At 31.7% G+C, this 27,701-nt stretch overlaps 1 protein-coding gene across 1 annotated transcript in view; it reads left to right on the forward strand.

Annotated features, from left to right (window-relative positions):
* The window catches only part of LOC127709119 (DNA-directed RNA polymerase III subunit RPC1-like), a 145,024-nt gene that overhangs the window by 104,849 nt on the left and 12,474 nt on the right, over positions 1-27,701 (forward strand). The window contains exons 25-34 of the mRNA XM_052214469.1: positions 5,652-5,737; positions 6,642-6,740; positions 14,106-14,201; positions 14,414-14,565; positions 19,049-19,135; positions 20,212-20,277; positions 20,712-20,828; positions 21,700-21,808; positions 26,708-26,880; positions 27,254-27,322. Coding sequence (XP_052070429.1) covers positions 5,652-5,737; positions 6,642-6,740; positions 14,106-14,201; positions 14,414-14,565; positions 19,049-19,135; positions 20,212-20,277; positions 20,712-20,828; positions 21,700-21,808; positions 26,708-26,880; positions 27,254-27,322 — 1,054 coding nt within the window. The remainder of the gene's footprint in view (positions 1-5,651; positions 5,738-6,641; positions 6,741-14,105; positions 14,202-14,413; positions 14,566-19,048; positions 19,136-20,211; positions 20,278-20,711; positions 20,829-21,699; positions 21,809-26,707; positions 26,881-27,253; positions 27,323-27,701) is intronic.

Genomic DNA, 27,701 nt, shown 5'->3' on the forward strand with positions numbered 1-27,701 from the left:
TAATCCAAAAACAAAATTGTACAATGTTGGATTACCTTCCTTACACTGCTTTAAAATTATCTATTTAAGACTTTTATGATGTATTTAAATGGGTAATTATGGTTGCAAACTCCATTGGTAATTTGAATTGAGATTATAACCATATCTTGAGGGAAAGAATTATTTTTTTTTTGGAAAAAGGGGGGGGGGGGGGTCAATATCCAACAGCAAAGTGTATTGCACAAAAGCAAAAAATTGAATATAAATTCAAATCATATAACCAATTCTAAGTTCTTTGACTACAGTTATTCTGTGTCAGAAACCTATTATGTGTCAAATTATTTGATTACAATCCAAATTCAGACCTGTATCAAGCGCGAATATTGTGTCCATTTTTGCCCCAACTGTTCAGGGTATGACCTCTGCGGTCATATCCAGCTGCACCCGGCGAAGCAATTTATTGTAATTTGGATATACGTTTTAGTATGTTATTAATCAAATATGAGAATTTGAGTCAAATCTGTGAACATGCATTTGACAGCTTATGCCCATTTAATGGGAAAATCCTTGATTTTTTACTTATCATCTAAATATGTTCATCATAACAAAAAAAAACACATTCACAAAGTTTTGAAAATCATCTAAATATGTTCATCATAACATAAAAAACACATTCACAAAGTTTTAAATTTATGTTCCCTCTTATAACGGAGAAAACAAGTATTTGTAACTTTTTTGTTGACATACATCATCAGGTTGTGACATTTTAACCCGATTAAGTGAATGCAGGAAAAAAATAAAATCAGTTAAAGTCTTAATCGCTTATCGCATTGTTACATAATTAAAAGCTCGAAGATTACCATTTCTCGTAGCTAATAACCACAAAAGAATAATGAAAGAAAATGAACACACATGTAACGTTTTGCATTGATTAAATAAAAAATCTTATGGTATTTATTTTCGATTAAATTTTATTTATTAATAGTTGTGATATTTTCCGGAAATATTTATTGAACACAAATTATTTACTGATATTGATCTGAAAATATTTTTTTATTTTTTGCTTTTATTTACCTTAATAATTTCATTTCAACGCAAAGTCTGTGTGAATAGAATGTGTCTGTTATTTCGGAAAGGCATTGTTTATTTCTCGGGCAGATGGGCATTTTGTAAAACAATTCGTTTATTTTACCTGAGGGCAATTAAGCCTCAAACGTACCCTTTTACAGGTGTGAATATGTTGTCATTTTAAATGGATTAACAGAAAGAGTCAGAATGGCGAGTTTAATATACCGAGATTAAATATCCAATGACAATGAGAAAAAAATAATTGTATGAATTCATTGAAAATAAATTTCAAATTTTTAAGTCCAGCAGTGAATAAAACTAAAAAAGGGAAAAATTTTCAGTAACATTCTCTGCAATTAACATAAAGATTCAAATATGAAGAATAAAAGAATAAAACTAATGGTATATTTCCGCTAATTAATAGAGGGATACCATTGCACATGTGTTCAATTTAGTTTACCAGAATTCTTTAACTTGTATTTCGATGTTTACGTAATAAAATTCAAATAGTAATCACCTGGAGATTATTTCATTGGGGAATCATTTTTATGCCCCCGCCGTAGCCGTGGGGGCATTAAGTTTTACCCTTGTCCGTCTGTACATACGTACGTCCCAAAATTGGTTTCCGTTCTCTAACTTGAGTTTGCCTCAACCAAATGTTATGAAACTTATACACAATGCTTATTACCACAAAACACATATCATGTTTGAATTTTGGTGGCGTCACTTTAACTGTTCTAGAGTTATGCCCCTTTACAAATGGAAAAATTGCAAAATTTTTAGTTTCCGTTCTGTAACTTAAGTTTGCCTCAACCAAATGTTATGAAACTTATACACAATTCTTATTACCACAATACACAGATCAAGTTCGAATTTTGGTTGCGTCACTTTAACTGTTCTAGAGTTATACCCCTTTATAAATGGAAAAATTACAAAATTTTTATTTTCTTCTAAATATCAAGTAATTTTTATTTTGGAGTTATCTTCCTTTGTCCATGATTATAGTTGAATCAACTACAATCAATGCTTTATACAATGCAATGTTTAATTTTGACTTCCACTGATAAAACACAGATCAAGTTGAATTTGGGTAGTGTCACTTTAACCATTATTGAGTTATGCCCCTTTATAAATCCAAAGATTGCAAAATTTTTAGTTTCCATTCTGTAACTTAAGTATGCCCAGGCCAAACATTATGAAACCTATACACAATATTCATTACCACAAAACTAAGATCAAGTACACATTTTTTGTTTCCGTTTTCTAACTTTAGTTTGCCTCAACCAAATGTTATGAAACTTATACACAATGCCTATTACTACATAATACAGATTAAGTACGAAATTTGGTGGCGACACTTTTACCATTCTTGAGTTATGTCCCTTTATAAACACAAAAATTGCTGAATTTTTTAGTTTGTCTCAACCAAATGTTATAAAACTTATACACAACCGTTCTAGAGTTATGCGTGTTTACAAATAGAAAAATTGCTGAATTTTTAGTTTCTGTTCTCTACTTAAGTTAGCCTCAACCAAATGTTATGAGATTACACACAATGCTTATTACCACAAAACTCAGTTTGGTGGTATTTTCTCTTGCATCTACCTGTTAAAACAGATGTGATTGGTGCACGGCTTCAGTTGTTATAGTACGCACAAAAATTAATTGGGCTAATTTGTCTCAATCATTGGCAATAATATCACACATCTTTTTATTCAATATAAGTCGTAATTCTTGAATATTTTGTAATCAATTTATGAAGCTTGATCGAGACATAGATCGACTCAGATACCAATTGTTCTCTTTTCTTCTATTTCACAAATGAACTGCTGAAGTCAGGAATTCGGAATATGGAAGTTATTATATATGCTCAGTTTGTATATATTTCGAAGCATTATCAAACTATGTCAGCCTAATTGACTTTCATCTTTAGAATTCCCTTTGCATTAAATATCTATGCTCTATACAAATAACTTTTACATAAATGAAATAACATATTGGGTTAACTTGGAGTGTATTCATGTATATGTAAAAAAAAACCAAACTAATACATATTTGAAGAAGATGATAATGATGGAATGGAATTTTAACGTCCAGTGACATCTATACATGCATGTCGGAACAGAAACTTGAAGTTGGCAATAGGTATTAATAAAACCCCACTTATTACAAGGTAGTCACGGTTAGTCTGAATTTCACATGCTATTTCACAAGGTTCACATTATTATACAATATAACTAACCATTGTGATGACGAATTTCTTAATCTGTTCTAGAACAATCGAATTGAAATATAAATGTGATTTTACTATGCTTATGTTCATAACTTCGAGAAAGCAAAGCAAGTTAGAGATTGATCTTAATTTAAATCAGATTGGATCTGGAGGTTATTTTCTTATTTTCAATATGAGTATACATATTTTAAAGTGTGACTATCTATAGTTCTGTAACTTTCTATCTGTATAAACCAATGATCGACAATCAGTCATCTAATTTTCAAACAAAAATTGTCATTTCAACTTTATACAACGATCATTTTGTTTTTAACTACCAAAAATCTTCATGATGAAGAATATATGTTGTCAATATCGGAGTCAAAACAAAAATTGAAACCCGTTTCAACCAAGATCTTGCAATAGAGGTGAATTCTTGAATTTCGCATGTAACACTCTTTTCAGTTTCCATTGAAAACTGCATCACTGACATTTCTTTACAAATATTATTATATTTCGAATTTTTCTTCAAATGATCAGTGCCAGAATCCACCAATTATATTTCACTGCTCACAAGAACGATAACTCTACCGATTGAAAATGCTAAAACAATTTGCCCTCATCCTAGCAATGGGCGATGTCGGAATCAGAATTTTTTGAAACTTTGTTTAAAAGGTCACCTCTTTTGACCGGTCACTTTTGATGCTTCCCACGAGTGACTGCTTAATACAGGTTTGTTAACTTTTTATACATTGTGACTTGGATGCATCTTCGCTAGCCAAGGGTTACGATCCATCCTCCTCCTCTCCACCCTTGGCGGATTAAGATAGAATTTCGTATTCACGAGTAGATTATTTCCATTGGTCGCAGTTGTAACTGGCTGCATCCAATCAAAAAGCGTCTTTAAAATGATCACGATATTTAGTAACAATTCTAAACTTCTAAATCAACTAATTGAAGTTCCTGGGTATGTTTCTTGCACAAATGTTGGAATGTCAACATATATTTTCGGTTCCTGCTTCACGAATGTCCACATTGAAGAGAGTTCAAGTGCTGTCATTGGTCAAGAATAATGTAGACGGAATGGGCTTGACTTTAATCTGCCGGTAGATGGTGCAGCATTGTAATCACAAATGATGGTTTAATCTGCCAAGGGTGGAGAGGAGGGGTACTGGATCATTATCATTGGCTAGCGAAGATGACTTGGATGGAGAGTTGTCTCATTGGCACTCATACCACATCTTCTTATTTATATTGACTGTAAATAGATTCGAGTTACTTATGCAAATAGAGATATAAATAGATTTTAGTTACTTACGTAAACAGATATAATTGTAGACCTTAGTTTAATTTTTAAATCAGACCTTAGGTACTTATGTAAAACAAAGATGTAAATCAGATCTGACCTCCCTATGTAAACAAAGATATAAATCAGATCTGAGCTACCTATGTTAACAAAGATATAAATCAGATCTGAGCTACCTATGTAAAACAAAGATATAAATCAGATCTGAGCTACCTACGTTAATAAAGATATAAATCAGATCTGAGCTACCTATGTTAACAAAGATATAAATCAGATCCGAGCTACCTATGTTTACAAAGATATAAATCAGATCTGAGCTACCTATGTTAACAAAGATATAAATCAGATATTGGATACCTTTGTAAAAAAAGATATAAATCTGATCTGAGCTACCCATGTAAACAAAGATATGTCAGATCTGAGCTACTTATATAAATAAAGATACAAATCAGATCTGAGCTACCTTTGCAAACAAAGATATCAATTTGATCTTAGCTACCGATGTAAACAATGATATAAGTCAGATCTGATCTACCTATGTAAACAAAGATATGTCAGATTTGAGCTACCAATGTAAATAAAGATATAAGTCAGATCTGAGTTAACTGTGAAAACAATGATATAAATCAGAGCTGTGCTACCTATGTAAACTAAGATATAAATCAGAAAAAGATATCAAAGCAAAATTATGTAATATCTCAGGTACTTACCTTAACAAATAAATAAATCAGAAATCAGGTACTTACCTAAACAAAAATAAATCGATTGCAGATACTTACCTAAACAAAACAGTATGCAGGGAAAGAGATAACCCTATTCCAAAATGCATAGAACAATATTATTTTTCATATATGAATGTTGCATATATTTAACCAATTTCATCAAATTTTCGTACAGCAATAGGTACCAAAAAATTGTTGACTTTATACTCAGGTTTTATTAAAATTGTTTATTTTTCCTAAGAAAGATGGACTGATTAGATAATATTAAAAGATTTATATATTATATATTGCTATTATATATGCTGTAAATTGGAAGTTATAAATAATAAAAAAATGTTTATTTTTTGAGGATTATTTTTTTTAGAAAATTCACAGAAACAGTTGCTGAAAAAATAACCAAAATAAGACAGAAATATAAAGGTTCTGATAAACGAATAAAGGCTGGAAAAGGTAGGCTCATATTTTATAATATAATTGATTTATTATTTAAATTACAGACAAATTGTGTCAACTATGGAAGAAAGATTCCACAGAATCAACTGGATGTCACATAAAAAAGTGACTTTAGCAAGTTAAGATTTATTTATTCACTGATACCATGATTTCAAATTTTCAAATGAAGAAAATGTTAGATTTATTTACAGAACACCCCTTTTTATTTTACTGTGATAAGGAAAATTAAAATGGAAATCATCAAATTTGCATCGACAAGAATGATATGCATAGTAAAATTGAGTGTTGTTACATTTAAGACTGTTAATCAGAAATTACTATTAATGTGTGCATTTCTTAATTTGAATAGTCAATGTTGTTTGACATACAAAGTTGATGCTACTCAGATAAATATTCTGTTGAAATATGCATGATGAGAAAAATATTTGCAGTTTACATAAGAAAATAAACAAGAGAATTTTAATTTTCTGCCAAACAAATATTGTAGTTCCTACCATGGATACTACACATTGATGTCACAAATGTTAAATTTAATTTACTGGCATTTTTCTTCCACATATAAGTGTCAGCCCCATGATGTCACAAATGTTAAATTTAATTTATCTACTGGCATTTTTCTTCCACATATAAGTGTCAGACCCATGATAATTAATTACTGACCGTGCGAGGGTTGTATAGCCAGTCAAGGTAGTTAATAACCCCCATCATCAATAGATTTTCAAAAGCACAAAAATGGTGTATTTCAATCTCAGAATTTCCAAGTTTTTATCACCAACTTTGTATACAGCCCAAAATTTGTTTAGTTTAAAGGGTTTCAATGTAATATTGACACAATGAACATGTACCATTTAAATTTTTTACTAAAATCAAATGCATGCCATAATCAACCTCTTGTCTTTAGTTTCAGTTTTGAGTCAACTGGAAAGAATCACTAACAGTCAGATGGACAAATTTTTATATTGCTGTAAAGACAAAAGAATGAGATCACAAATTGAACCAGGTTGGTTTTTTAGTCCCCTACCGACGAAGTTGAAGGGACTTTAGGTTTGCACTCCGTCCGTCCGTCTGTCTGTCTGTCTGTCTGTCCATCCGTCAGTCCGGCAAATCAGTTTTCCACACTTTTTTCTTTGTGCTTGAAGATATTGATTTGATATTTGGTATATAGTTTTATCAGGACAAGTTACAGATCAAGAACGGATTTTGTTTTGGTCTGATGATTTTGTGCAGAGTTATGGTCCTTGGACTTAGAAAATTCACTCAAATAATCAGTTTTCCACACTTTTTTTCGTCATGCTTGAAGATATTGATTTGATAATTGGTATATAGTTTTATCATGATAAGTTACAGATCAAGTTCGAATTTTGTTTCAGTCTGATGATTTTGTGCAGAGTTATGGTCCTTGAACTTAGAAAATTCACTTAAATAATCAGTTTTCCACACTTTTTTTCGTCATGCTTGAAGATATTGACTTGATATTTGTTATGTAGTTTACACCATGACAAGTTACAGATCAAGTTAGCATTTTATTCCAGTACAATGAATTTTTAACCGGTAGGGGACTATGTATTGCAATGAAATACTCTCAGAATGCTTCAGTCGGAAAGCTGACCCCGGTTTGACCCCATTTCTTAAAGCAACAATGGAAGTCATGTGATTACCATATATGGGCATTTTTTTACCAAAAAAAGTGAAGCCCGTTTTTTGGAATTTGTAGTTTTTTGCATGAATTAAAACTAATTTGCTTTTAAGTGAACATTCTTGAGTATATAAGAAAAATATTGATCCACTCAATTATGGATTAAACTAATTTTTTCTCTCAAAATGTGTCTTCAAAGTCTAGGTGTTGACCAAAAAAATCGGTCATTGGAAATTAAAATCGTAATTTTCTTTCTTAACTTCTCGGGAAGCTATGCTGAATTTAAATTATGTTATGTAACATAACTTTGACTATGATATGTCAAATTTGTGCCACTTAATACGCTGTAATACGCAAATGTGCCACTTCGATGTGTCGATATTTCTGACGAAGCGGGGCCGATAGTAATTTACGAGTTACGTCCCTTTGTTTGACACTCTCATCAAACTATTATTATATTAAGCACCATATGCTGTTATTTACATGAGGATATTTTTAAAATAATTTTATTGAATATATTTTGATACTAAAGACATGTGCAAAAAAATTAGCGAAACACATTTTATCACTTTTCAGAACTCAGTCTCAGTGAAATACTCAAATAGGCCCTATGTCAGTATGTGCCATAATATTATTATTCCAAGAGTTAATTTAATATTTATATTTTGGTAAGTATTTATACTGCTGTAACCAAATTATTTCAACACAGAAATAAATTTCTACTTTAATCAAACAAGGGGTAGCCAAAATATTCATGAATAATGAATCAAGACAGGATTAAAATGATCAAATACAGGAACTCCTTTTCATTACTGATACCTGATCCTACCTTTTTCATTTAAACTTAAACGAGACCATAATGAAAGTATTCTGAATGTAAATTCTTCATTATTTGAAATAAAAGGAAATTAGTTTGCAATTCTTGTATGAACAAACTAGATATAACAATAAATTTTGTCTCACTGATTCCATGCAGATTCTAATGAATGGACTCAAATTATAAAAAAAACACTAAACCAATAAATAAATGGTTCTAATCATGAACTTGAAAATAGATGAGAACAAAAAAGACTGGGTCTAATATTTTTCTTCTTCTGTTTATTTTTTTTTAACAATTATGCATTTTTATATTTATATAAAAGTATTTCAGAGCAGATTCTGAGTGCTAAGTCAACAATATTATGTTTTAGATCACAAGTCATAAGTAAGTCACACTTCATGTCAGTATGAACATGCTTTGAATAAGAGTGATTAAAATGCTAGTCTGAAAGAGATTGTTTTAAGTTTATATTTAGGACAAGACTTTTTCATTTACCTTTGGCAGTTTTGCAGGATTACTTCATCACAAATTTTTTTATAATATTATAAACGATGAATGAGTTTTGGTTAAGGTTGTGTAAAGACAGTATACGATTTCCTTACCTTCCTTGTTTTAGTTAAGTCAAACAATTCACTGACTTAAAGAGAATAATTAATCCAGTCAAATATTCACAGCTGAACTCGCCATTGCTTTTTCAAACAAACACACTAAATGTGTGTACATTGTGTAAAGATGCAAGTTGACATCGATGTGTAAGATAAAAAAAACTACAATGTCAAAAAATGTCTTTCGTTTGGAATTTAGTTCGAACGGGGTTTCCTAAGGGGTGATAGAACGTTAGACTTGATTTTTGTTTTAACTTTGAGATACTTATTATTAATTTTTTATATAGTTTGTATATTCTTTGTTTATCTGGAAAAAAAGAAGAAAAAAATAACAGACAATTTCGCATAATTCTTAAACGACAATCAAAGGCATTACGTTATTTTTAAAAGACGGACAATTTATAACATGTTTAAGTATTATTTTCTTTGATAATAAGAACCATGCTTGAAAAATTGAAAGAAATCTATTTCTGACCCTAATGGCAAGTGAGAAACAGAAAAAAGAAAAAATTCCAAATTGGCGCCAAATTATTTTTTCCGCGAAATTAACGCAATTTCAGAATGGCGGGTTTTAATATCAGTCCCATTGTTGTCTTAAGAAAGTAGCAACAACGGTCGTTTCTAAGGGCTTGCTTTCCGACTGGCTTGTTTTTATATCCTTATTGTTTGAATATTTTCTTTTAAGAATTCTTTGATGTAGACAATTTTCCAACAGTTTAATTCTTTATACTTTTAAACTCAGTTCAGAAAGTATTGTACTATATTAAAGTATAAGAATGAAAAACATGAGAAATAGAAGAAACTGCAGAAAACACACATAAGGAACCCACCAAATACAGAGTTAATCAAGACAACCTAGTAGAATTACGCAAAATCAACATAAAGCACATTCACAGTAAAAATTATTTTCAATTAACTTGACAACATTTTTAAAGAAAAGGGAACTTGCCGAAAACTCTTAAGATTCAAAATCAAACCACAAGTCCTAGACACTGCACCACAATTTTTAGTTAGATGGGAAACAGCCCAAATTAACTTCAGTCTCAAATTGGTCAAAATTCTCGTAGAATATTGGACGGAAAAGCAGAAATGAATCTCAGAGAAAAGAAAAAAGGGAAAAAACTGAGAAAAACCTTAATAGAAGAAAAGAACCGATAGTTCATTTTAAGGAACAAATATACCGTTGAACTCGTTGCGTCGAACTCTTATGTATCGAAAACTCAGATGAGTCGAAGTAATTTCTCGGTCCCGGTAAAATTCCTGTTTGATCAATGCATAATTACCTCTGATGAGTAGAACTCAGTTGATTTGAATACTCGGTTAAGTCGAGTAAACTTTATAGTTCAGTCGATGTAAAATTAATGTAAATTGACCCTGATGTCTCGAAGTTCGAAAGTAAGAAATTTCGAAATATGCAGTCTTAATGAGGGTACCGGTCTTAATGATAACAATTCAAATTGGATGTATTTCTTATGCAACCTAATCATTTTCAAAAGAGATTAAAGCTGTGTAAACATACTTGTTTGTATAACAGTTAAAATGACATGTTTATGGTGACCTAACATTCTTATTTAACTTTCACTTTCACTTTCTGTTTATACAATAACATCATCTGATTTTTGCTAACCACCTAACCTGAAATATTTGTACTTCTAAAGATGCAGTCTTAATGAGGGTACCGGTCTTAGTGATAACAATTCAAATTGGATGTATTTCTTATGCAACCCAATCATTTTCAAAAGAGATTAAAGCTGTGTAAACATACTTGTTTGTATAACAGTTAAAATGACATGTTTATGGTGACCAGTAATTAACACCTTTGTTGATTGTCCAAGCAGAACTTTATTGTGTTATATTTTACCTCACATTTAGAACATACTCACCCCTTCTCGTCCAATAGAAAATCAGTTTTTTCCTTCTTATTTTCATTAGAATATAGCAAAGTACTCTCGACCAATGAAATTGTAGAATTGGATGCCTCTTAATTGTGAAGAATGAATGTAAATCATGTTCTTAGTAAGGGATTATCCTATTATTTAGGTCTATTTACTGTAACAGTTCAAAACAAAGAGTTTCTATAAATGAGTTACAACTGCCCCGAAGCATATTTATCAGATTGAAAGGATTTATCACACAGTAATTGAAACTGACTAAAAGTTGAATTGTGAAACAAACAAAAATCTCAAAATAAGTTGAAGTTTACTGATGCAGTAAAATTGATTCCGTGAATTTTATTATGAAAATATTAATAACTTCAAATTACTATAAATTAAACAATATTAAAGCAATGCAAAAAAAAAAATTAAAAAAAATCTTTCAGATAAAAAATAACCTAAATCTTTAGCTTTCCAAAACTTTGATTACTTGATCAGCGGTTGGGGAGAATAGTTATTTCCAATACATGTATTCCGATAAAAAAACAGGAATTTAATTTTGAACATATTAAAAACTTTTAAAGGCATTATTTTTGAACATTTCCCTGACATAATGAAACAGTATTAAAAACTTTTAAGGGCATTATTTTTGAACATTTCCCTGACATAATGAAACAGTATTTGATGTAAAAAGCCGGACTAAATTATTGGCTGTGAAATAAAATTTAGTTGTACCTCAAATGTATTAATTGATTTAAACTGTAAATAAAAAAGGATAATTCCTCACTAAAATATTACATGATTTACATTCATACTCACAATCAGGAAACATACAATTCCTACCTTTTCTTTTTACTGTTGTGTCACCTAATATCTATAACGCATTTTTTATAAAAATATTTCCCAAATGATAAGAAAATCCTCACATCACTAAAACTTATCCATAAATGACATGCCGAAAAAGGAAGTCATGCATCAATTATAAACATTGCACTGACAATGAAACTAATTCTTGAATAGATCATTTGAGCCTTGAGCACTTTACAATATTCTAAGTTTGTAAGAGAATGATAATCCCTTACTTCATGATAAGTACTCGCTAACGCTCGTACTTATTCATGAAGAAAGGGATTATCATTCTCTTACATATACTAGTACATGGCTTTCCATGCACTATAAAATGCTATACATGAATGACTTTTCATTGTAGATTAATTATGAAAGTGAACTTTTAATAACTACACTAATGAAGTGTACAATCCCCCGAGGCATTTTCCATAGGAAAACAGCCTACTGATTAAAGATGAAAGTGAATAGAATTATAAAAAAAACACATTTTGAAAATTGTAAATGATTATAATGGTACATATATGGAACAAAAAGAACAAAAATGAAATGGGGGCAAAGGTGTAGGTAAAGTTATCTTTAAATTAATGTTAATACCAGACCCAAAGAAAACAATGTCAGATATATAAAGCAAAGGAACTTTTTCGAAGAAAAAAAAAAATACATGTACATTCATCAAAAAAAAGTAAGTATCTGATGTTGAATGATCGTAATTCTAATATTTATTGAGTGAGTTTTATAATTGCCAAAAGTATACAAATTTCAAAAAGCTGATTTATATAACATTGCATGCTTTTTATAATCAAGAAATCTAAGGTATATAAGTATTAAATTTTACCTGAAGCAGAAGAAAAACTCAATTTTTGAACAATTTATCCTTTTTGTCCTCACAAAACTTTGTCAGTGCTATTGCATTCCATCCATTGAAATGACTATAACATATGATATACATTCCTTTTATTAACCAAGTTAACACTTCATTATAAAAAGTGAATTCTTATTAAGGTTTGAATATTACAATGGAAAGGATACTTTTGTAAGGTCACTCGAAGGTGTGAATATGTTCTAAATTGGTCAGACAATACTTGGTCATGTTTTATGAACATTTAAAACCCTCGGCTCAGCCTTGGGCTTTAAATCTTCATAAAACATGACCAAGTATTGTCTAACCTTTACAAAAAAGAAATGAATTTAGATAACCCAAGCTGAGTTTAAATGAATAGTTAGAATACAAATTCATTAATTACATTAAATAAAAAGATTAAGACAATTATAATCAATTTATAATAATTGAATGCAAAGCAAACGACCCTCAATCATAAGAAATCTTTCTGAACTTGTTTCGTTCCGCGAGTGATTTCATAATTTAAAGGAATGACCTTGTGAATATTTGTGTATTGAGTTTATTTGTGAATGTTTTATGTCTGGACTTGTGTGTTTAAATTTTATGAGGGATCAAAAAATTTAGAGATTGAATACACACTCATAAAGTGTTATATCAAAAAAAGGCACACTGTTCAAAATATCTAGTTTACACAAATCTCATGCCGTGTTTCTTTCATTTCAAATTTATGACGACACACTCGACCTCGGATAAGTCGAATACTTTTGTCCGGGCCCTTCGACTAAGACATAACAATGTTCGACTGTACTGGTATAGATACATTGATGATATCTTTATGATTTGGCCCCACAATCGCAAGGCATTTAGGCATTAAATGCCTTCATGTCGGACCTTAACGATTTTCACCACTTGTTCAAATTCACATTTGAAACAAGCGACAAGTACATCAATACAGTTCTTAGACACAAAAGTATTGATAGATAAAAATGGAAATTTAACAACCACCCTGTAAAAAAAAAACCCAAAGCCAATCCAAACTATTACACCAAAGACAAGATGAAGAAGACACCACCACACACATTTACACCATCAGCACTTAGGAAATGGCAGTAAAATTGTCAAAATACTCATGCTACTAAGGCCAAAAGGAAAACAGAAACATACCAGGAATATATCATTACACATAGATATATATATGGAAAAGACACACAACACACAGAATAGACAATACTGACTCTCACAAATAACTTTATTTATATATTTATTAACTTTCACTATCTATTCTACCTAACATTCTTATTTAACTTTCACTTTCACTTTCTATTTATGCAATAACATGGCAATAACAACAATCATTGTAATCTGACTTCTTGCTAACCACCTAACCCGCAATATTTATACTTCACTGTCTATTTTCTTATGTACACTTGTTCTGAAGGTGCCATGCTTGATGGAGAAACATGTGGACGATTAAACAATTACTTTATGGTAATTTAGGAGGGTTGTTGTCTTTCATATCCATTATTTCTTACTTTTTCAAAGACAACTGTGAATATCTATAGGTATCCACTCGTTAATTACCCTTCCGCACAATCACACTCCAGGTGTTGGTTCACCATATACAACTATAAGTATAAGAAATTATAAAAGATATTGTTGTGGATATTCACCAAAGGATTCAAATGTTCCAATATTTTTTGTGTGCAGAACTTTTTGTACAGTTTCCTATACCTTTTTCAGGAACAGCTGTGGGAGCTATAGCAGCTCAGAGTATTGGCGAACCAGGTACACAGATGACACTGAAAACCTTCCATTTTGCAGGAGTTGCCTCTATGAGTATCCTTTTTTATGTATATTGGTTTTAAATATAATGTTATTATGGTTTAATTGCATTTTTTACATAGTTTGCATTAAAAGCCAAAGTCTTCCAACATCAGGTCATACATTTTGTACTTGTATTCTTGACTTTAGTGATCAATGATAGGAAGAATTCCTTTCAGTTACAGCTGGAATCCCCATTTGTTTATACAGATCCTTAACTTATATAGATATAACACAGGGTGTGCCTAGGATCAAAGAAATAATCAATGCCGCCAAGGCTATCAGTACCCCCATCATTACAGCTCAGTTAGAAGTAGATAATGATCCAGAGTATGGTAGGATGGTTAAAGGAAGAATCGAAAAGACATGCTTAGGGGAGGTAATTCTGTAAAAAATGTTTCTTACCTTAAGTTTCTTAATATTAAACCCCAGCAAACAAAGTTTTTGGGGGAATACAAGAATCACCCTGTCCGTCTGTCTGTCTATGTGCCTTGTATGAGCAACTACTGATTAGCTAGTGGACAGATATCACGTAGAACACTACCTGAGGATATGATTAATATGCATAAAAGAATATTATCATGGTCCCACATGATAAAGGGGAGATAATCAAATTTACTTACTTCAATATTGAAATATGTGGTAATAGTCTAGATCTCTTGTAAGGTGTTTCACTGACAGTTATCGTTTATATAGGTAGGAGTAAATAGGAACACTTATTTTCCTTTGTTATTCTACTTATTTCATTCTGTTAAGTTTATTAGGAGAATAGATTGAGCAAAGCGATTAGTACTAAAGATGTATTATATTGACAATTTTATATTCAGGGGCATAGCGGCCAGTACAGCAGCCGCCGTACCAATAATTTTCTTTGGTACAGCATGCTGTACACAAAATTTTTATAAAAAAAAAAAAAAAAACAAGGTTTTTACAGGAAATAACAAAGATAGAAAATTCCATTTGAGTCATACGCAATATACGGTATACATTTCATAATACCGGGTCAAGTTCCATAAGATGTATAACTGTTATATACAGTATACGTTATACAAGTTATTGAACATGACCCGGTATTAATCAAAGTACGGCATGGTTTTACTTATAAAATATAAATCTAATCTAACAAATGATTTTGTTAGATCATGGTCAGGAACAGTCATAGCACAATCAATAGCATCATCTAGGGCCTTCTACGATTGTTCTGGTTTAAACATATAGATTTCAGAACATCAGTTAAATGACTTTTTATGTATGAATACTATGACTCAGTGGCATGGAAGAACTAAAGTTAGCAATTTCTAACGGAGAAATAAACGTTGTGAGGCAATTATTTGCAACAAAAATAGTGTCATTCACTTTGCACCCACCACAAAGTTTATTTAATCAGGAAAATACAATAGATGAGTTGTCTCAAATCTTAATACTGGCCCACCTACCCGCTATAGATACAAATCAATGATTTGTAGTTGTGAAGACGAAGAGCAATGGCAACTGCCTGTATAATGCAGCTTCACTGTGTTTTACAGGTAATTAATCATAAGTAATCATTATGGTTAAACTGCACATCATATCATGCTTCTAGTCACCAGGATGGATGGGAATATAAACTAACTTGAACAACACCATACACACATTTCTTGACACTATAAATCGGTCAGAAAAATGTCAAATTTAAAGGTCAAATGCTTGAATATAAGCACTTCAGTCCTCAACTCCACTGTTTAAAGAGTTTTCTCAAAGAAACTTTCATTTTGAACAAAACATACGAAAAACAGAATGCGAGTAGTTTTCTCTTGTAATTTAACACTCTTTTGATTGGAAATTTACGAATTTTTGTCATTTAACAAAAAGTGTGACTCTTTAAATACATTTTTAAACTCCTTGTAAAGTAAATTTATGAAAAAATAAAAGACCAAATATGCAAAAGTTCCATTAGGCACTTGGTTGTATACTATTTGCCGTAATATCGTAGTTTTACCCTCTACAAATTTACAATCGACTGTGTGATAGTGGAAAAAAAAGCTGAAAGTAAGCGTCTGTGACGCTAAAATCTGAAAGCAAACGTTACGAATATATGCTGTGGATATTAATCCAGCAGTCACATAGTCGATGTGCCTTTGCCTGATCCTTAGAAAGAAAAGTAAATAATGATAGACCAGCCCTGGCCTCAGTGACTTATTTTTATTTGTCACTGACAGCAAAAAAATAAACAAAAATAAAAAATTAGTTGCTGAAGTCAGGGCTGGCCTAATACAAGTTACAAACCTGTTTAACGCTATAGGAAAGTGTTATTCCATTATATTCTCACAACTCATCCAAATCTTTGAATTTCTTTCCCCTAACCAACTTTTTTTCCTGAAATATCTGTTTTTATACGACCGCAAAATTTTTTGGTATGACGTTGGCAACGTCGTTGTCGTCGTCGTCCGAAGACACATTGGTTTTTGCACTCTAACTTTAGTTTAAGTGAATGGATCTCTATGAAATTTTACCATAAGGTTCAATACCACAAAAGGAAGGTTGGGATTGTTTTTGGGGGTTATGGTACCAACAGGGCTGAGGTGCCAAAAAGGGGCCAAAAATAAGCATTATTGTAACTTCCAGACATAACTTGTGTGTTAGTGTATGGATCTCTTTGACATTGTTCCACAAGGTTCCATATCACACAGGGAACGCTGGGATTGATTTTGGGGGTAATTGCCTCAAAATATTAGGAATTAGGGGCCAAAAAAGGGGCAAAAAACAAGCATTTTTCTAGTTTCATGACAATACCTTGTGTGTAAGTGTATGGATCTTTCTGAAATTGTACTACAAGGTTCCATATCACAAAGGGAAAGCTGGAATTGAGTTTGGGGGTAATTGTCCAAAACGTTTAGGAATAAGGGGCCAAAAAGGGGCAAAAAATAAGCATTTTTCTAGTTTCCAGACGATAACTTGTGTTCAAGTGTATGGATCTCTCTGAAATTGTACTGCATGGTACCATACCACAAAGGGAAGGCTGGGATTGATTTGGGGGGTAATTGCTTCAAAATTTTAGGAATTAGGGGCCAAAAAAGGGGCAAAAAAACAAGCATTTTTCTAGTTTCAGGACAATAACTTGTGTGTAAGTGTATAGATCTTTATGAAATTGTACTACAAGGTTCCATATCACAAAGGGAAAGCTGGGTTTGAGTTTGGGGGTAATTGCCCTAAACATTTAGGAATTTGGGGCCAAAAAGGGGCCAAAAAACAAGCATTTTTCTAGTTTCCAGACAATAACTTGTGTTCAAGTGTATGGATCTCTCTGAAATTATACTGCAGGTACCATACCACAAAGGGAAGGCTGGGATTGAGTTTTGGGGTGATGAATCATAAGGGGGTTCAAAAAATTTGGGGGGGGATTTTTTTTTCTTTAAAATTTTCTATTTTAAATTAGTTATTTCTGATTTATATATAAATGCAAATAATAATGATATGGTTTGAATAGGTAAATTAAAAATTTTTAAGTTCTTAGACCACATTCATTCTGTGTCAGAAACCTGTGCTGTGTCAAATATTTAATCACAATCCAAATTCAGTGCTGTATCAAGCTTGAATGTTGTGTCCATACTTGCCCCAACTGTTCAGGGTTCGTCCTCTGCGGTCGTATCAAGCTGCGCCCAGCCGGAGCATTTTATTCAATTTATTAAAGAAAGAATTACCTTTATCCACATTGTTATTTATTAGTTATTGTTTTTCTGCTTTTTTATGTAGATATTGAAACATTAGCCTGCGATTTACGATATTTGTGTGCAGCTTAACTTTACGTGAATGCAAGTTTCTACACTAATCATGTTTCCTTTAGAAATGGTGTTGAATTTGGGACCTCTCTCTGAATCAGCTGAAAATGTTCTAACTTCGTTTGTTTTAAGTTGTTTGAACATTTTTATGTTGCTACTTTATTTCAAGTCATCGCTTCAAAAGTTCTAGCGTTGCCATCATGATCTTATTTATCGTTATGGCAGTGTGACTATATTCACAATGAAAATAGATTTGTTCGCAGTGTCATAGTTTTCCTCATTTGTCTTACCCAGACTTGATATTATATGAGAAATTCCGCAGATCATTTACTTCTCTGTTTTTGTACAAGGAATTTTGATAATCTGTTCATCGTTCTGATCATAGTTCTGTTTACCCCCTGACTACATTTAGCGAAGATTTGATAGTCTAAAATTAGTTTCTTAATTTCACACAACGGTATACAGAATTGCACCCATTTTTCTTTCTAAAAATTTCCAAGTAGGAGCATGCCAAGACCCCTAGCAAGGTGTCCAATGCAAAGTGAAAATATTAATTTTAGCTAAGATATTCCACTTTTTCTATCCAGTTGGATTGTTGCCATTTTTGACACATTTCACGTTTCAAATAATTTTTTCTATATTTTGAAGTTGACTTTTAAAAAAAAGTGTCATAAGTCAAAATGTTGCTCATAAAAATGGGGTTTTCAGGAATGAAATATAAGTGTCAGAAGAGGGTTAGAATGCAGGATTTTGCACCATTCATCCAAAAATTTCTTGGGGGCCTTGAATTTTGGGCCAACCCCATGCTGAATAACCGCCTCTATGAGGCAAGGTGAGTCGCTTCGTGACCCATTTGATTTCCTGCTGTACCAATATAAATTTGAACGCTTGGCAACTGATATTTCATATGAAATCAAAATAGATACAAGAGTGCTGTATAGATTAGATACAAAATTTCAAGAAAGAGGGTATCATTTAAGGAGACATAAAAACAATTAATGCAGGTAATTGTGGAAAATAATTCTGTTACAAGTTCAAAGTTATTTCCTTATTTGATGTGCTTTGTTACAGTGAATTTCTATTGAAGATGGTATTTTTTATCAGGTTACTGAATATTTTGAAGAAGTATTTTTACCGGATGATTGCTTCATTCTGATAAAGCTTGATATGGCAAGGATATGTTTACACAAGGTAAGTTTTCAGAGATACCAATATAATCTGATGTAGATATCTGTAATATTAAGCTATTTCCAATCATTTAAGGAAGGAAAGTATATAAATCAAAAATAGAAATAGATAGGAAGAAAAGGAGAAAAAGAAAACTGTAAAACTCATTAAAGAAAGAAAAAAGGAGAAAACTATTAAATGAAGAAAATAATAGAAATTCATAAGGAACTAGTAAGAGTTGAAACCATTTCAGAGTGCTTAACAACACCTTTTGTTATGATGTGATGCCTATGTAGCAGTTCTTACAATTTATGCTTTATTTTGGGGTTTAGCGTGACATACAACATAACATTAATTTACACATTTTTGGTCAAACTTCTTAAAAAGTAAAATAACAAAAATACCGAACTCCAAGGGAAATTCAAAACAGAAAGCCCTTTATAAAATGGCAAAATCAAAAGCTCAAACACATCTAACGAATGGAAAACAACTGTCATATTCCTGACTTGGTACAGGCATTTCCTTATATAGAAAATGGTGGATTAAACCTGGTTTTATAGCTAGCTAAACCTTTCACTTGTAGGACAGTCACATAGAATTCCATTATATTGATGACAATGTGTGAGCAAAACAAACAGACATAATAGGTAAAAATGTCAAAAAATTGGGGTACAGCGGTCAACATTGTAATATAATCTTAATCATAATAAAAACAGATAACTGCTTAAACAAAGAAATACAAAATGGCAAATAGACAAAGTACATAAGCAAAAATGAAAGACAAGAACTCAAAATTGACTATAGCACAATGGCGGGATGTATAAGTACCAATCCATGTCATAAGTATATAATCAAAAATGGATAAACAGTAAAGGTTATAAATATACAAGGACAAAAAAGGGAACTTTAACACGTAATTAAGATGATAAACAACGTCAGTACCTAGAATCTATACTTCAAAACCATCATGTATTATTTGTGAAGTTGATGCGGAATATTTATCAACAAAGTCTTGGTATCTTCCAATGAATCTTAATTTATTTATTTAGACTATTTACTCATTAATTTTAGTTGATGTTTGTGTCTTATCTTTTTCACAGTTGGAGGTTAATGCTGGTAGTATTAAAGAATCAATATGTGTTTCCAAGTTAAAAGTAAAAGCACAGGTATGAAAATAACTTTCTTTAAAAAAAATGTCAACAAGTATAAAACAGCTTATTCAAATTATGTTGCTTATTTCCTTATTTTATAATTCATTACAGGAAAAAAAGATAATGTAAAGTGATTATTATTTTTGCAATGAAAATTTTCATGTATTTTCTAGTATGATGTCATAAAGAAGAAGGTATGATAAGGCACTTTTTTTTGCCCTTCATTTAAAAAAATAAATTATTATAGTCAGATGTCAGTATTCATAGTTCTGAATTTTATCTCACATAATTGCATTAATGCTTCAAACTCCTTGAATTTTGTGCAAAACTGCAAAATAAATTGAAATGGTTAATTTTGCTAGGGAGGTTATATATTTTAACAATTTCCTGCCAGATTGTCAACAAATGTGAAAGATAAATACATTCATTCAAACAAAACTATTTTTCAGCATGTAAAGATCCAAAGTGAGGCAGTAATCACAGTACATCCACAAGAATCCTCTAAAAGTTCAATGTATTATATTCTCCAATTCCTTAAAAAAGAATTACCCAAAGTCATGATCAAGGTGAGACCATGGAAGTATTATATTGACTGGAACTCCAACGAAAAATTAGCACATTCCCATCCTACTGATTTCTTTAAGAAAATAAAAGGTGCGGACTCAGTTTGTCAAGTACGTGATAACTCCTTTGTGGGGTATCTGCGATGCCACCTTCGCCTGTTCCGTTTACTGAAGCTGATCTTATCATGTGATTTGTTATCGAATGTCTTATCTACCTACCAATGTAAATAAACACGGAAACTCCTGTGGTTATTTGTATATCGCCACATGAATCATTTTATTTTAATTTATTTTCCTCTTAAAATTTTTCACCTGGCATGTTTCCTGATGACATTGAAAAATAGTCTTAAGGTACAAGTCCCATTGTATATTGGTCCGAGCTTGAACATATTTTTTCGTTTTAATTTAAACTTTTAAAGATGGAAATATAACATATTCCATTATATTTATGATGTTTATGATGTTAATTACACCTTATGTAAGAATCCTGGGTTTTGATTGGTTGATAGCCAGTGTATTTTTTACCAATTTAGTGTTATCAAATGAATATCGTTGATTTTTTAACGCCGCTGGGGTATATGCAAAAAGGATATGCCTTTTTTACCCTCTCTGCCGTGGTATTTGCCAAAAAATACACTATCCGACTGGACGCTTGTAACGTCACGATCATCAATGCGTTTTTGAACGTTAACATTCGGTGTAATTAAACAGATATAGCATGTTCTTGAGGGGTATTTGCGAAAAATACCAGTCTTGAGAATGAATTTCCCTCGCCTTACGGCTCGCGAAATTTAACATTCTCTCGACTGGTATTTTTCGCAAATACCCCTCTTTAACATGATATATCTGTTCAATATAGATTTATTAAATGCAGGGTATACCATCAGTGACCAGGGCTGTCATACATATAGATGAGAAGAATGAAGAACTGTATAAATTATTAGTAGAGGGAAATAATTTACAGGCAGTCATTGCTACCCCAGGTAAGTGTTAGTATATACTTAATTGGCAGTGTCATTCAGGAATAAAAGTCAGAAACCCCAATAAATGGCTATGTAAAGGTGCATTATTAAAACTTCAATTGTTCGAGTAAATTTACTGTAAAATTGAGAATGGAAATGGGGAATGTGTCAAAGAGACAACAACCTGACCATAGAACAGACAACAGCAGAAGGTCACCAACAGGTCTTCAATGCAGCGAGAAATTCCCGCACCCGGAGGCGTCCTTCAGCTGGCCCCTAAACAAATATATATACTAGTTCAGTGATAATGAACGCCATACTAAACTCCAAATTGTACACAAGAAACTAAAATTAAAAATAATACAAGACTAACAAAGGCTAGAGGCTCCTGACTTGGGACAGGCGCAAAAATGCGGCGGGGTTAAACATGTTTATGAGATCTCAACCCTCCCCCTATACCTCTAGCCAATGTAGAAAAGTAAACGCATAACAATACGCACATTAAAATTCAGTTCAAGAGAAGTCCGAGTCTGATGTCAGAAGATGTAACCAAAGAAAATAAACAAAATGACAATAATACATAAATAACAACAGACTACTAGCAGTTTTAAAACTGACATGCCAGCTCCAGACTTCAATTAAACTGATTGAAAGATTATGTCTTCATCATATGAATATCAGGCACAATCCTTCCCGTTAGGGGTTTAGTATCATACCATCATAACATATATGAGAAGAACATAACCCGTGTCATGCCAACAACTGGTTTTTAAATAAATGTGTTTAGTGCCGATGCAAAGACCCTATAAGTGAATCAATATTAACGCCAAAATATGCAATCTTTAATGACCTGACAACAGTATCGTAACTATATCCCTTCTTAATAAGTCTATTTAAAGGTTTTGTTAGCTTCAGAGGTGAATACTGACATTTTTGTGCTTTATAAAGAATATTTCCATAAAAAATTGGATGTGAAATACCTGAACGTTTAAGAAGTCTGCATGTTGAGCTATATTTACGAATGATGTCCTTATACCGATGATAAAATTTAGTAAATGTTTTGACTAGTTTGTGATATCGAAAACCCTGGTATAATAATTTTTCAATAATACATAAATTTCTCTCGTTAAAATCTAAAACATTGTTACATACACGAGCGAATCGTACAAGTTGAGATATATAAACACCGTAAGATGGTGACAAGGGAACGTCACCATCTAAAAATGGATAATTAACGATAGGAAATGAAAAATCATCTCTTTTATCATATATTTTAGTATTAAGCTTTCCGTTAATGATATAGATATCAAGATCGAGGAAAGGGCAGTGGTCATTGTTAGTATTAGCTTTATTTAAAGTAAGTTCAACAGGATAAATTTCTTTAGTATACATACTGAAGTCGTCATTATTGAGAGCCAAAATATCATCCAAATATCTAAAAGTATTATTAAATTTGTGTATCAGATGTTGTTTCGATGGGTCTTTGCTGATTTTTGTCATAAATTGTAACTCATAGCAATACAAAAAAAGGTCCGCAATAAGTGGTGCACAGTTAGTCCCCATTGGAATTCCGATAACCTGACGATATACGGAATCTCCAAAGCGAACAAAAATGTTATCTAGTAAAAATTCAAGGGCATATATAGTATCAAAGCATGTCCAATTGACATAGTTTTTTTGTTTATTGCTACTAAAAAATGACCTAAAAGAGTTTGAACATATATATTCACATTCTGACTTTTTAAATGCCCATTTAATTAGGTGTGTGAATTTTTTCTTAATGAGAATGTGAGGCAATGTGGTATATAGGGTAGAAAAATCAAAACTTTGAACAGATTCAAAATCACCAATATATGCATGCAATTTATCAAGTACTTCCAACGAGTTCTTGACACTCCAAAAGTAATTAATTCCACTATTTTCGATTGCTAAATGTATTATTTTTGAAAGTATAATAAGAGACAATGTATATCTGCTTCATATATTATAAATATATCAGCCTGAAATAGGTATAGATTTCATTTTTGTCCATTTTTCTAGAAATCCATCATCTTTTTCAACTTTATTTCATGATTTCATATTTGGCATCATCACTCGCCCATTGAAATTTTGGTTGATTTTAGGGGTCATGGTCCAAACTGTTTAATAATAAAGGGCCGAAAAGGGGCCAAAAAACTAGGATTTTTTGAAAAGTAAAGACTAAGGTATATTAAAAATATTTCCGAAAAAATATCTGTGGGCAAGGGGTGGCGCCACTGTTAATTTTTTAGAAAACTGACATAAATTTCCTCAAATTATGCCAAAAATCAAGCATTTACAAATTCACCTACATTTATGACGTCAGAAATACATCACTAATGACGTAATTGGTCAAAAATCTTTTATAACTGAAACAATTGAACTTTTTATACGACCGCAAAAATTAAAAATTTTTTGGTCGTATATTGGTATGACGTCGTCGTCGTCGTCGGCGTCGTCCGAAGACACATTGGTTTTCGCACTCTAACTTTAGTTTAAGTCAATGGATCTCCATGAAATTATACCATAAGGTTCAAGACCACGAAAGGAAGGTTGGGATTGATTTTGGGGGTTATGGTACCAACAGTTAAGGAATTAGGGGCCAAAAAGGGGCCAAAAATAAGCATTTTTGTAACTTCCAGACAATAACTTGTGTGTAAGTGTATGGATCTCTCTGACATTGTACCACAAGGTTCCATATCACAAAGGGAAGGCTGTAATTGATTTTGGGGGTAATTGCCTCAAAATTTTAGGAATTAGGGGCCAAAAAAGGGGCAAAAAAACAAGCATTTTTCTAGTTTCATGACAATAACTTGTGTGTAAGTGTTTGGATATTTCTGAAATTGTACTACAAGGTTCCATATCACAAAGGGAAAGCTGGAATTGAGTTTGGGGGTAATTGCCCGAAACGTTTAGGAATTGGGGGCCAAAAAGGGGCCAAAAATAAGCATTTTTTCTAGTTTCCAGACAATAACTTGTGTTCAAGTGTATGGATCTCTCTGAAATTGTACTGCAAGGTACCATACCACAAAGGGAAGGCTGGGATTGAGTTTGGGGGTGATGAATCATAAGGGGTTCACAAAATTTGGGGGAGGGATTTTTTTTTTTTTCTTTTTTTTTCTTTTTTTCCTTTTTTTTTTCTTTTGAAATTTTCCATTTTAAGTTGGTTATTTCTGATTTATATTTAAAAGCAAATAATAATGATATGGTAGGAGATACACACCAAACAGGATGTGTAAATTATTATATAATAAGTATTGTGCAATAGCAAGAAATTTTCAATTGCACAGTATTGCACAATAGCAAGAAATCTTCAATTGCACAGTATTGCGCAATAGCAAGAAATCTTCAATTGCACAGTATTGCGCAATAGCAAGAAATATCCAATAGCACAATATTGCGCAATAGCAAGAAATTGTCAATTGTACAGTATTGCGCAATAGCAAGAAATATTCAATTGCACAGTATTGTGCAAAAGAAGATACTTCGTATAAATTGCTTATTTCTTGATCAATTTCAATGGGGTTTTATTCTTGAATTCTTGGGGTTCTTTAATATGCTGAATCTAACCGTGTATTAAGTTTTTGGATTTTGGGCCCCATTTTTAAATTGGTCCACATTGAGGTCCAAAGGGTCCAAAATTTAACTTTGTTTGATTTCATCAAAAATTTAATTATTGGGGTTCTTTGATATGCCGAATCTAACCGTGTATTTAGATCCTTAATTTATGGTTCCATTTTCAAATTGGTCTACATTAAGGTCCAAAGGGTCCAAAATTAAACTTAGTTTGATTTTAACAAAAATTGAATTCTTAGGGTTCTTTGATATGCTGAATCTAAACATGTATTTAGATTTTTGATTATGGGCCCAGTTTTCAAGTTGGTCCAAATCGGGGTCCAAAATTAAACTTTGTTTGATTTCAACAAAAATTGAATATATGGGGTTCTTTGATATGCTGAATCTAACCATGTATTTAGATTTTTGATTTTTGGGCCCCGTTATCAACTTTGTCCATATTGAGGTCAAAAGGGTCCAAAATTAAACTTTGTTTGATTTCATCAAAAATTGAATTCTTGGGGTTCTTTGATATGCTGAATCTAACCATGTATTTAGATTTTGGATATTGGACCATAATAGGTGAATGTCCAATTTAAAATTTTTAAGTTCTTAGACCACATTCATTCTGTGTCAGAAACCTATGCTGTGTCAAATATTTAATCACAATCCAAATTCAGAGCTGTATCAAGCTTGAATGTTGTGTCCATACTTGCCCCAACTGTTCAGGGTTCGACCTCTGCGGTCGTATCAAGCTGCGCCCTGCGGAGCATTTTATTAACATATGCCTTCATATAATTTTCACAACATCATTGCAGTTAAAAAATATCAGGTTTTTAGGGCCAAAATTATGAGTTAGTGAATTAACTCCTTTGTATTGTAGGTAGTGAGAAAATTTCATGTTTTGTAATTGATATAGATTTGTAAATTTAAGAAAATTATAAATAAAAAGCCTGTAACATCATGATATTGAAAATATCTACACATTTTAAAGAACTGCTCTACTTTTCTTTCATTTCCGGTGAAAAGTTTATTAATAAATAATGAACCATGTCTCTAATAAAATGTATATTTTTAAACATCAAATAACAGAAAATAATTTCAGTGAAAGAAGATTTAAGTTAACATAGATGCTGCAGTGTATTATATATAGATATCATAGTACAATCTTTATTTTAACATTGAAAATTTAAGGATATTTAAGGTGAAAACCTTTAGAATCTTTATTTGTATCCAACAATGTTTCTTTAACTCATGAATATCTGTAACATCATAACTGATGTGTGCTTACACCACAATAAACTTCAAACATTCAATCAATTTACATGATGAATGTGTGCATTACAGGAATCAAAGGAACACATGTGACATCAAACAATACATTTGAAGTAGAGAAATGTCTGGGTATAGAGGCAGCTAGAAGTACTATCATTGAAGAGATCAATTACACTATGGTGAACCATGGCATGAGTATTGACATACGACATGTCATGTTACTGGCAGACCTGATGACTTTCAAGGTAAATTTTGTCATATGACATTGGGGTATATGTGATGCCATGCCAAATTCCCAGCAAGCTCAAGTCAAAGCTCAAATTTAATATTGTTTTATAAGAAAAGAACCGACGACTCATATGGACTTTTTTTACGCAAAATAATTACTAAATTTCATAAATATGCTCTGTAATAAATTTATGAGCAGGCCTAGAGGATTTTAAGCAAAATGATCATTATAGAAATTATATTGACAACATCAACATCTCATAACCAATATTTATTTTCTGTTTCCAGTACTTATTCCTGCCTTTAAAATTCTTTTGGTAAATGGAAAAATCTTTGAAAAGTAAAAGATAATAATTAGACTAATTTTAACTCATGGTGAAATTCATTTAGGGTGAAGTTTTAGGAATTACCAGGTTTGGACTGGCAAAGATGAAAGAGAGTGTACTTATGTTAGCATCAGTAAGTATCAATAGATAAAGCTTTATTTAGATGTTTTCACGCCACAAGGGTAAAGCAGATGAGAGTATGACTTTTATTTGTTTATAACTACACATTTTGAGTATGGCTGTTTTCAGTTTTGTCATGTGTAAGGGAATTTTTTTTCTTCTGTTGATGACCATTGTACCAAGCTTAATTTAGTTTTGATTTTAAACAAAATCTGTAAATAAGTTGACAATATATCAATTAAAGCAACTTATCAAATTTGGCATTGTTATCTTTAAATTACATAACCTAATAAGGCATTCTATATACAAAAAGATGAAATTTGAAGTAGCTAGGGAAAATCTTAAAGATAGAAAGCAAATTTGAACACAAGGGTAAAATAGATAATTGAATA

This window comes from Mytilus californianus, unplaced genomic scaffold (assembly GCF_021869535.1).
Source record: "Mytilus californianus isolate M0D057914Y unplaced genomic scaffold, xbMytCali1.0.p SCAF_7, whole genome shotgun sequence".
Lineage (NCBI taxonomy): Eukaryota > Metazoa > Mollusca > Bivalvia > Mytilida > Mytilidae > Mytilus > Mytilus californianus.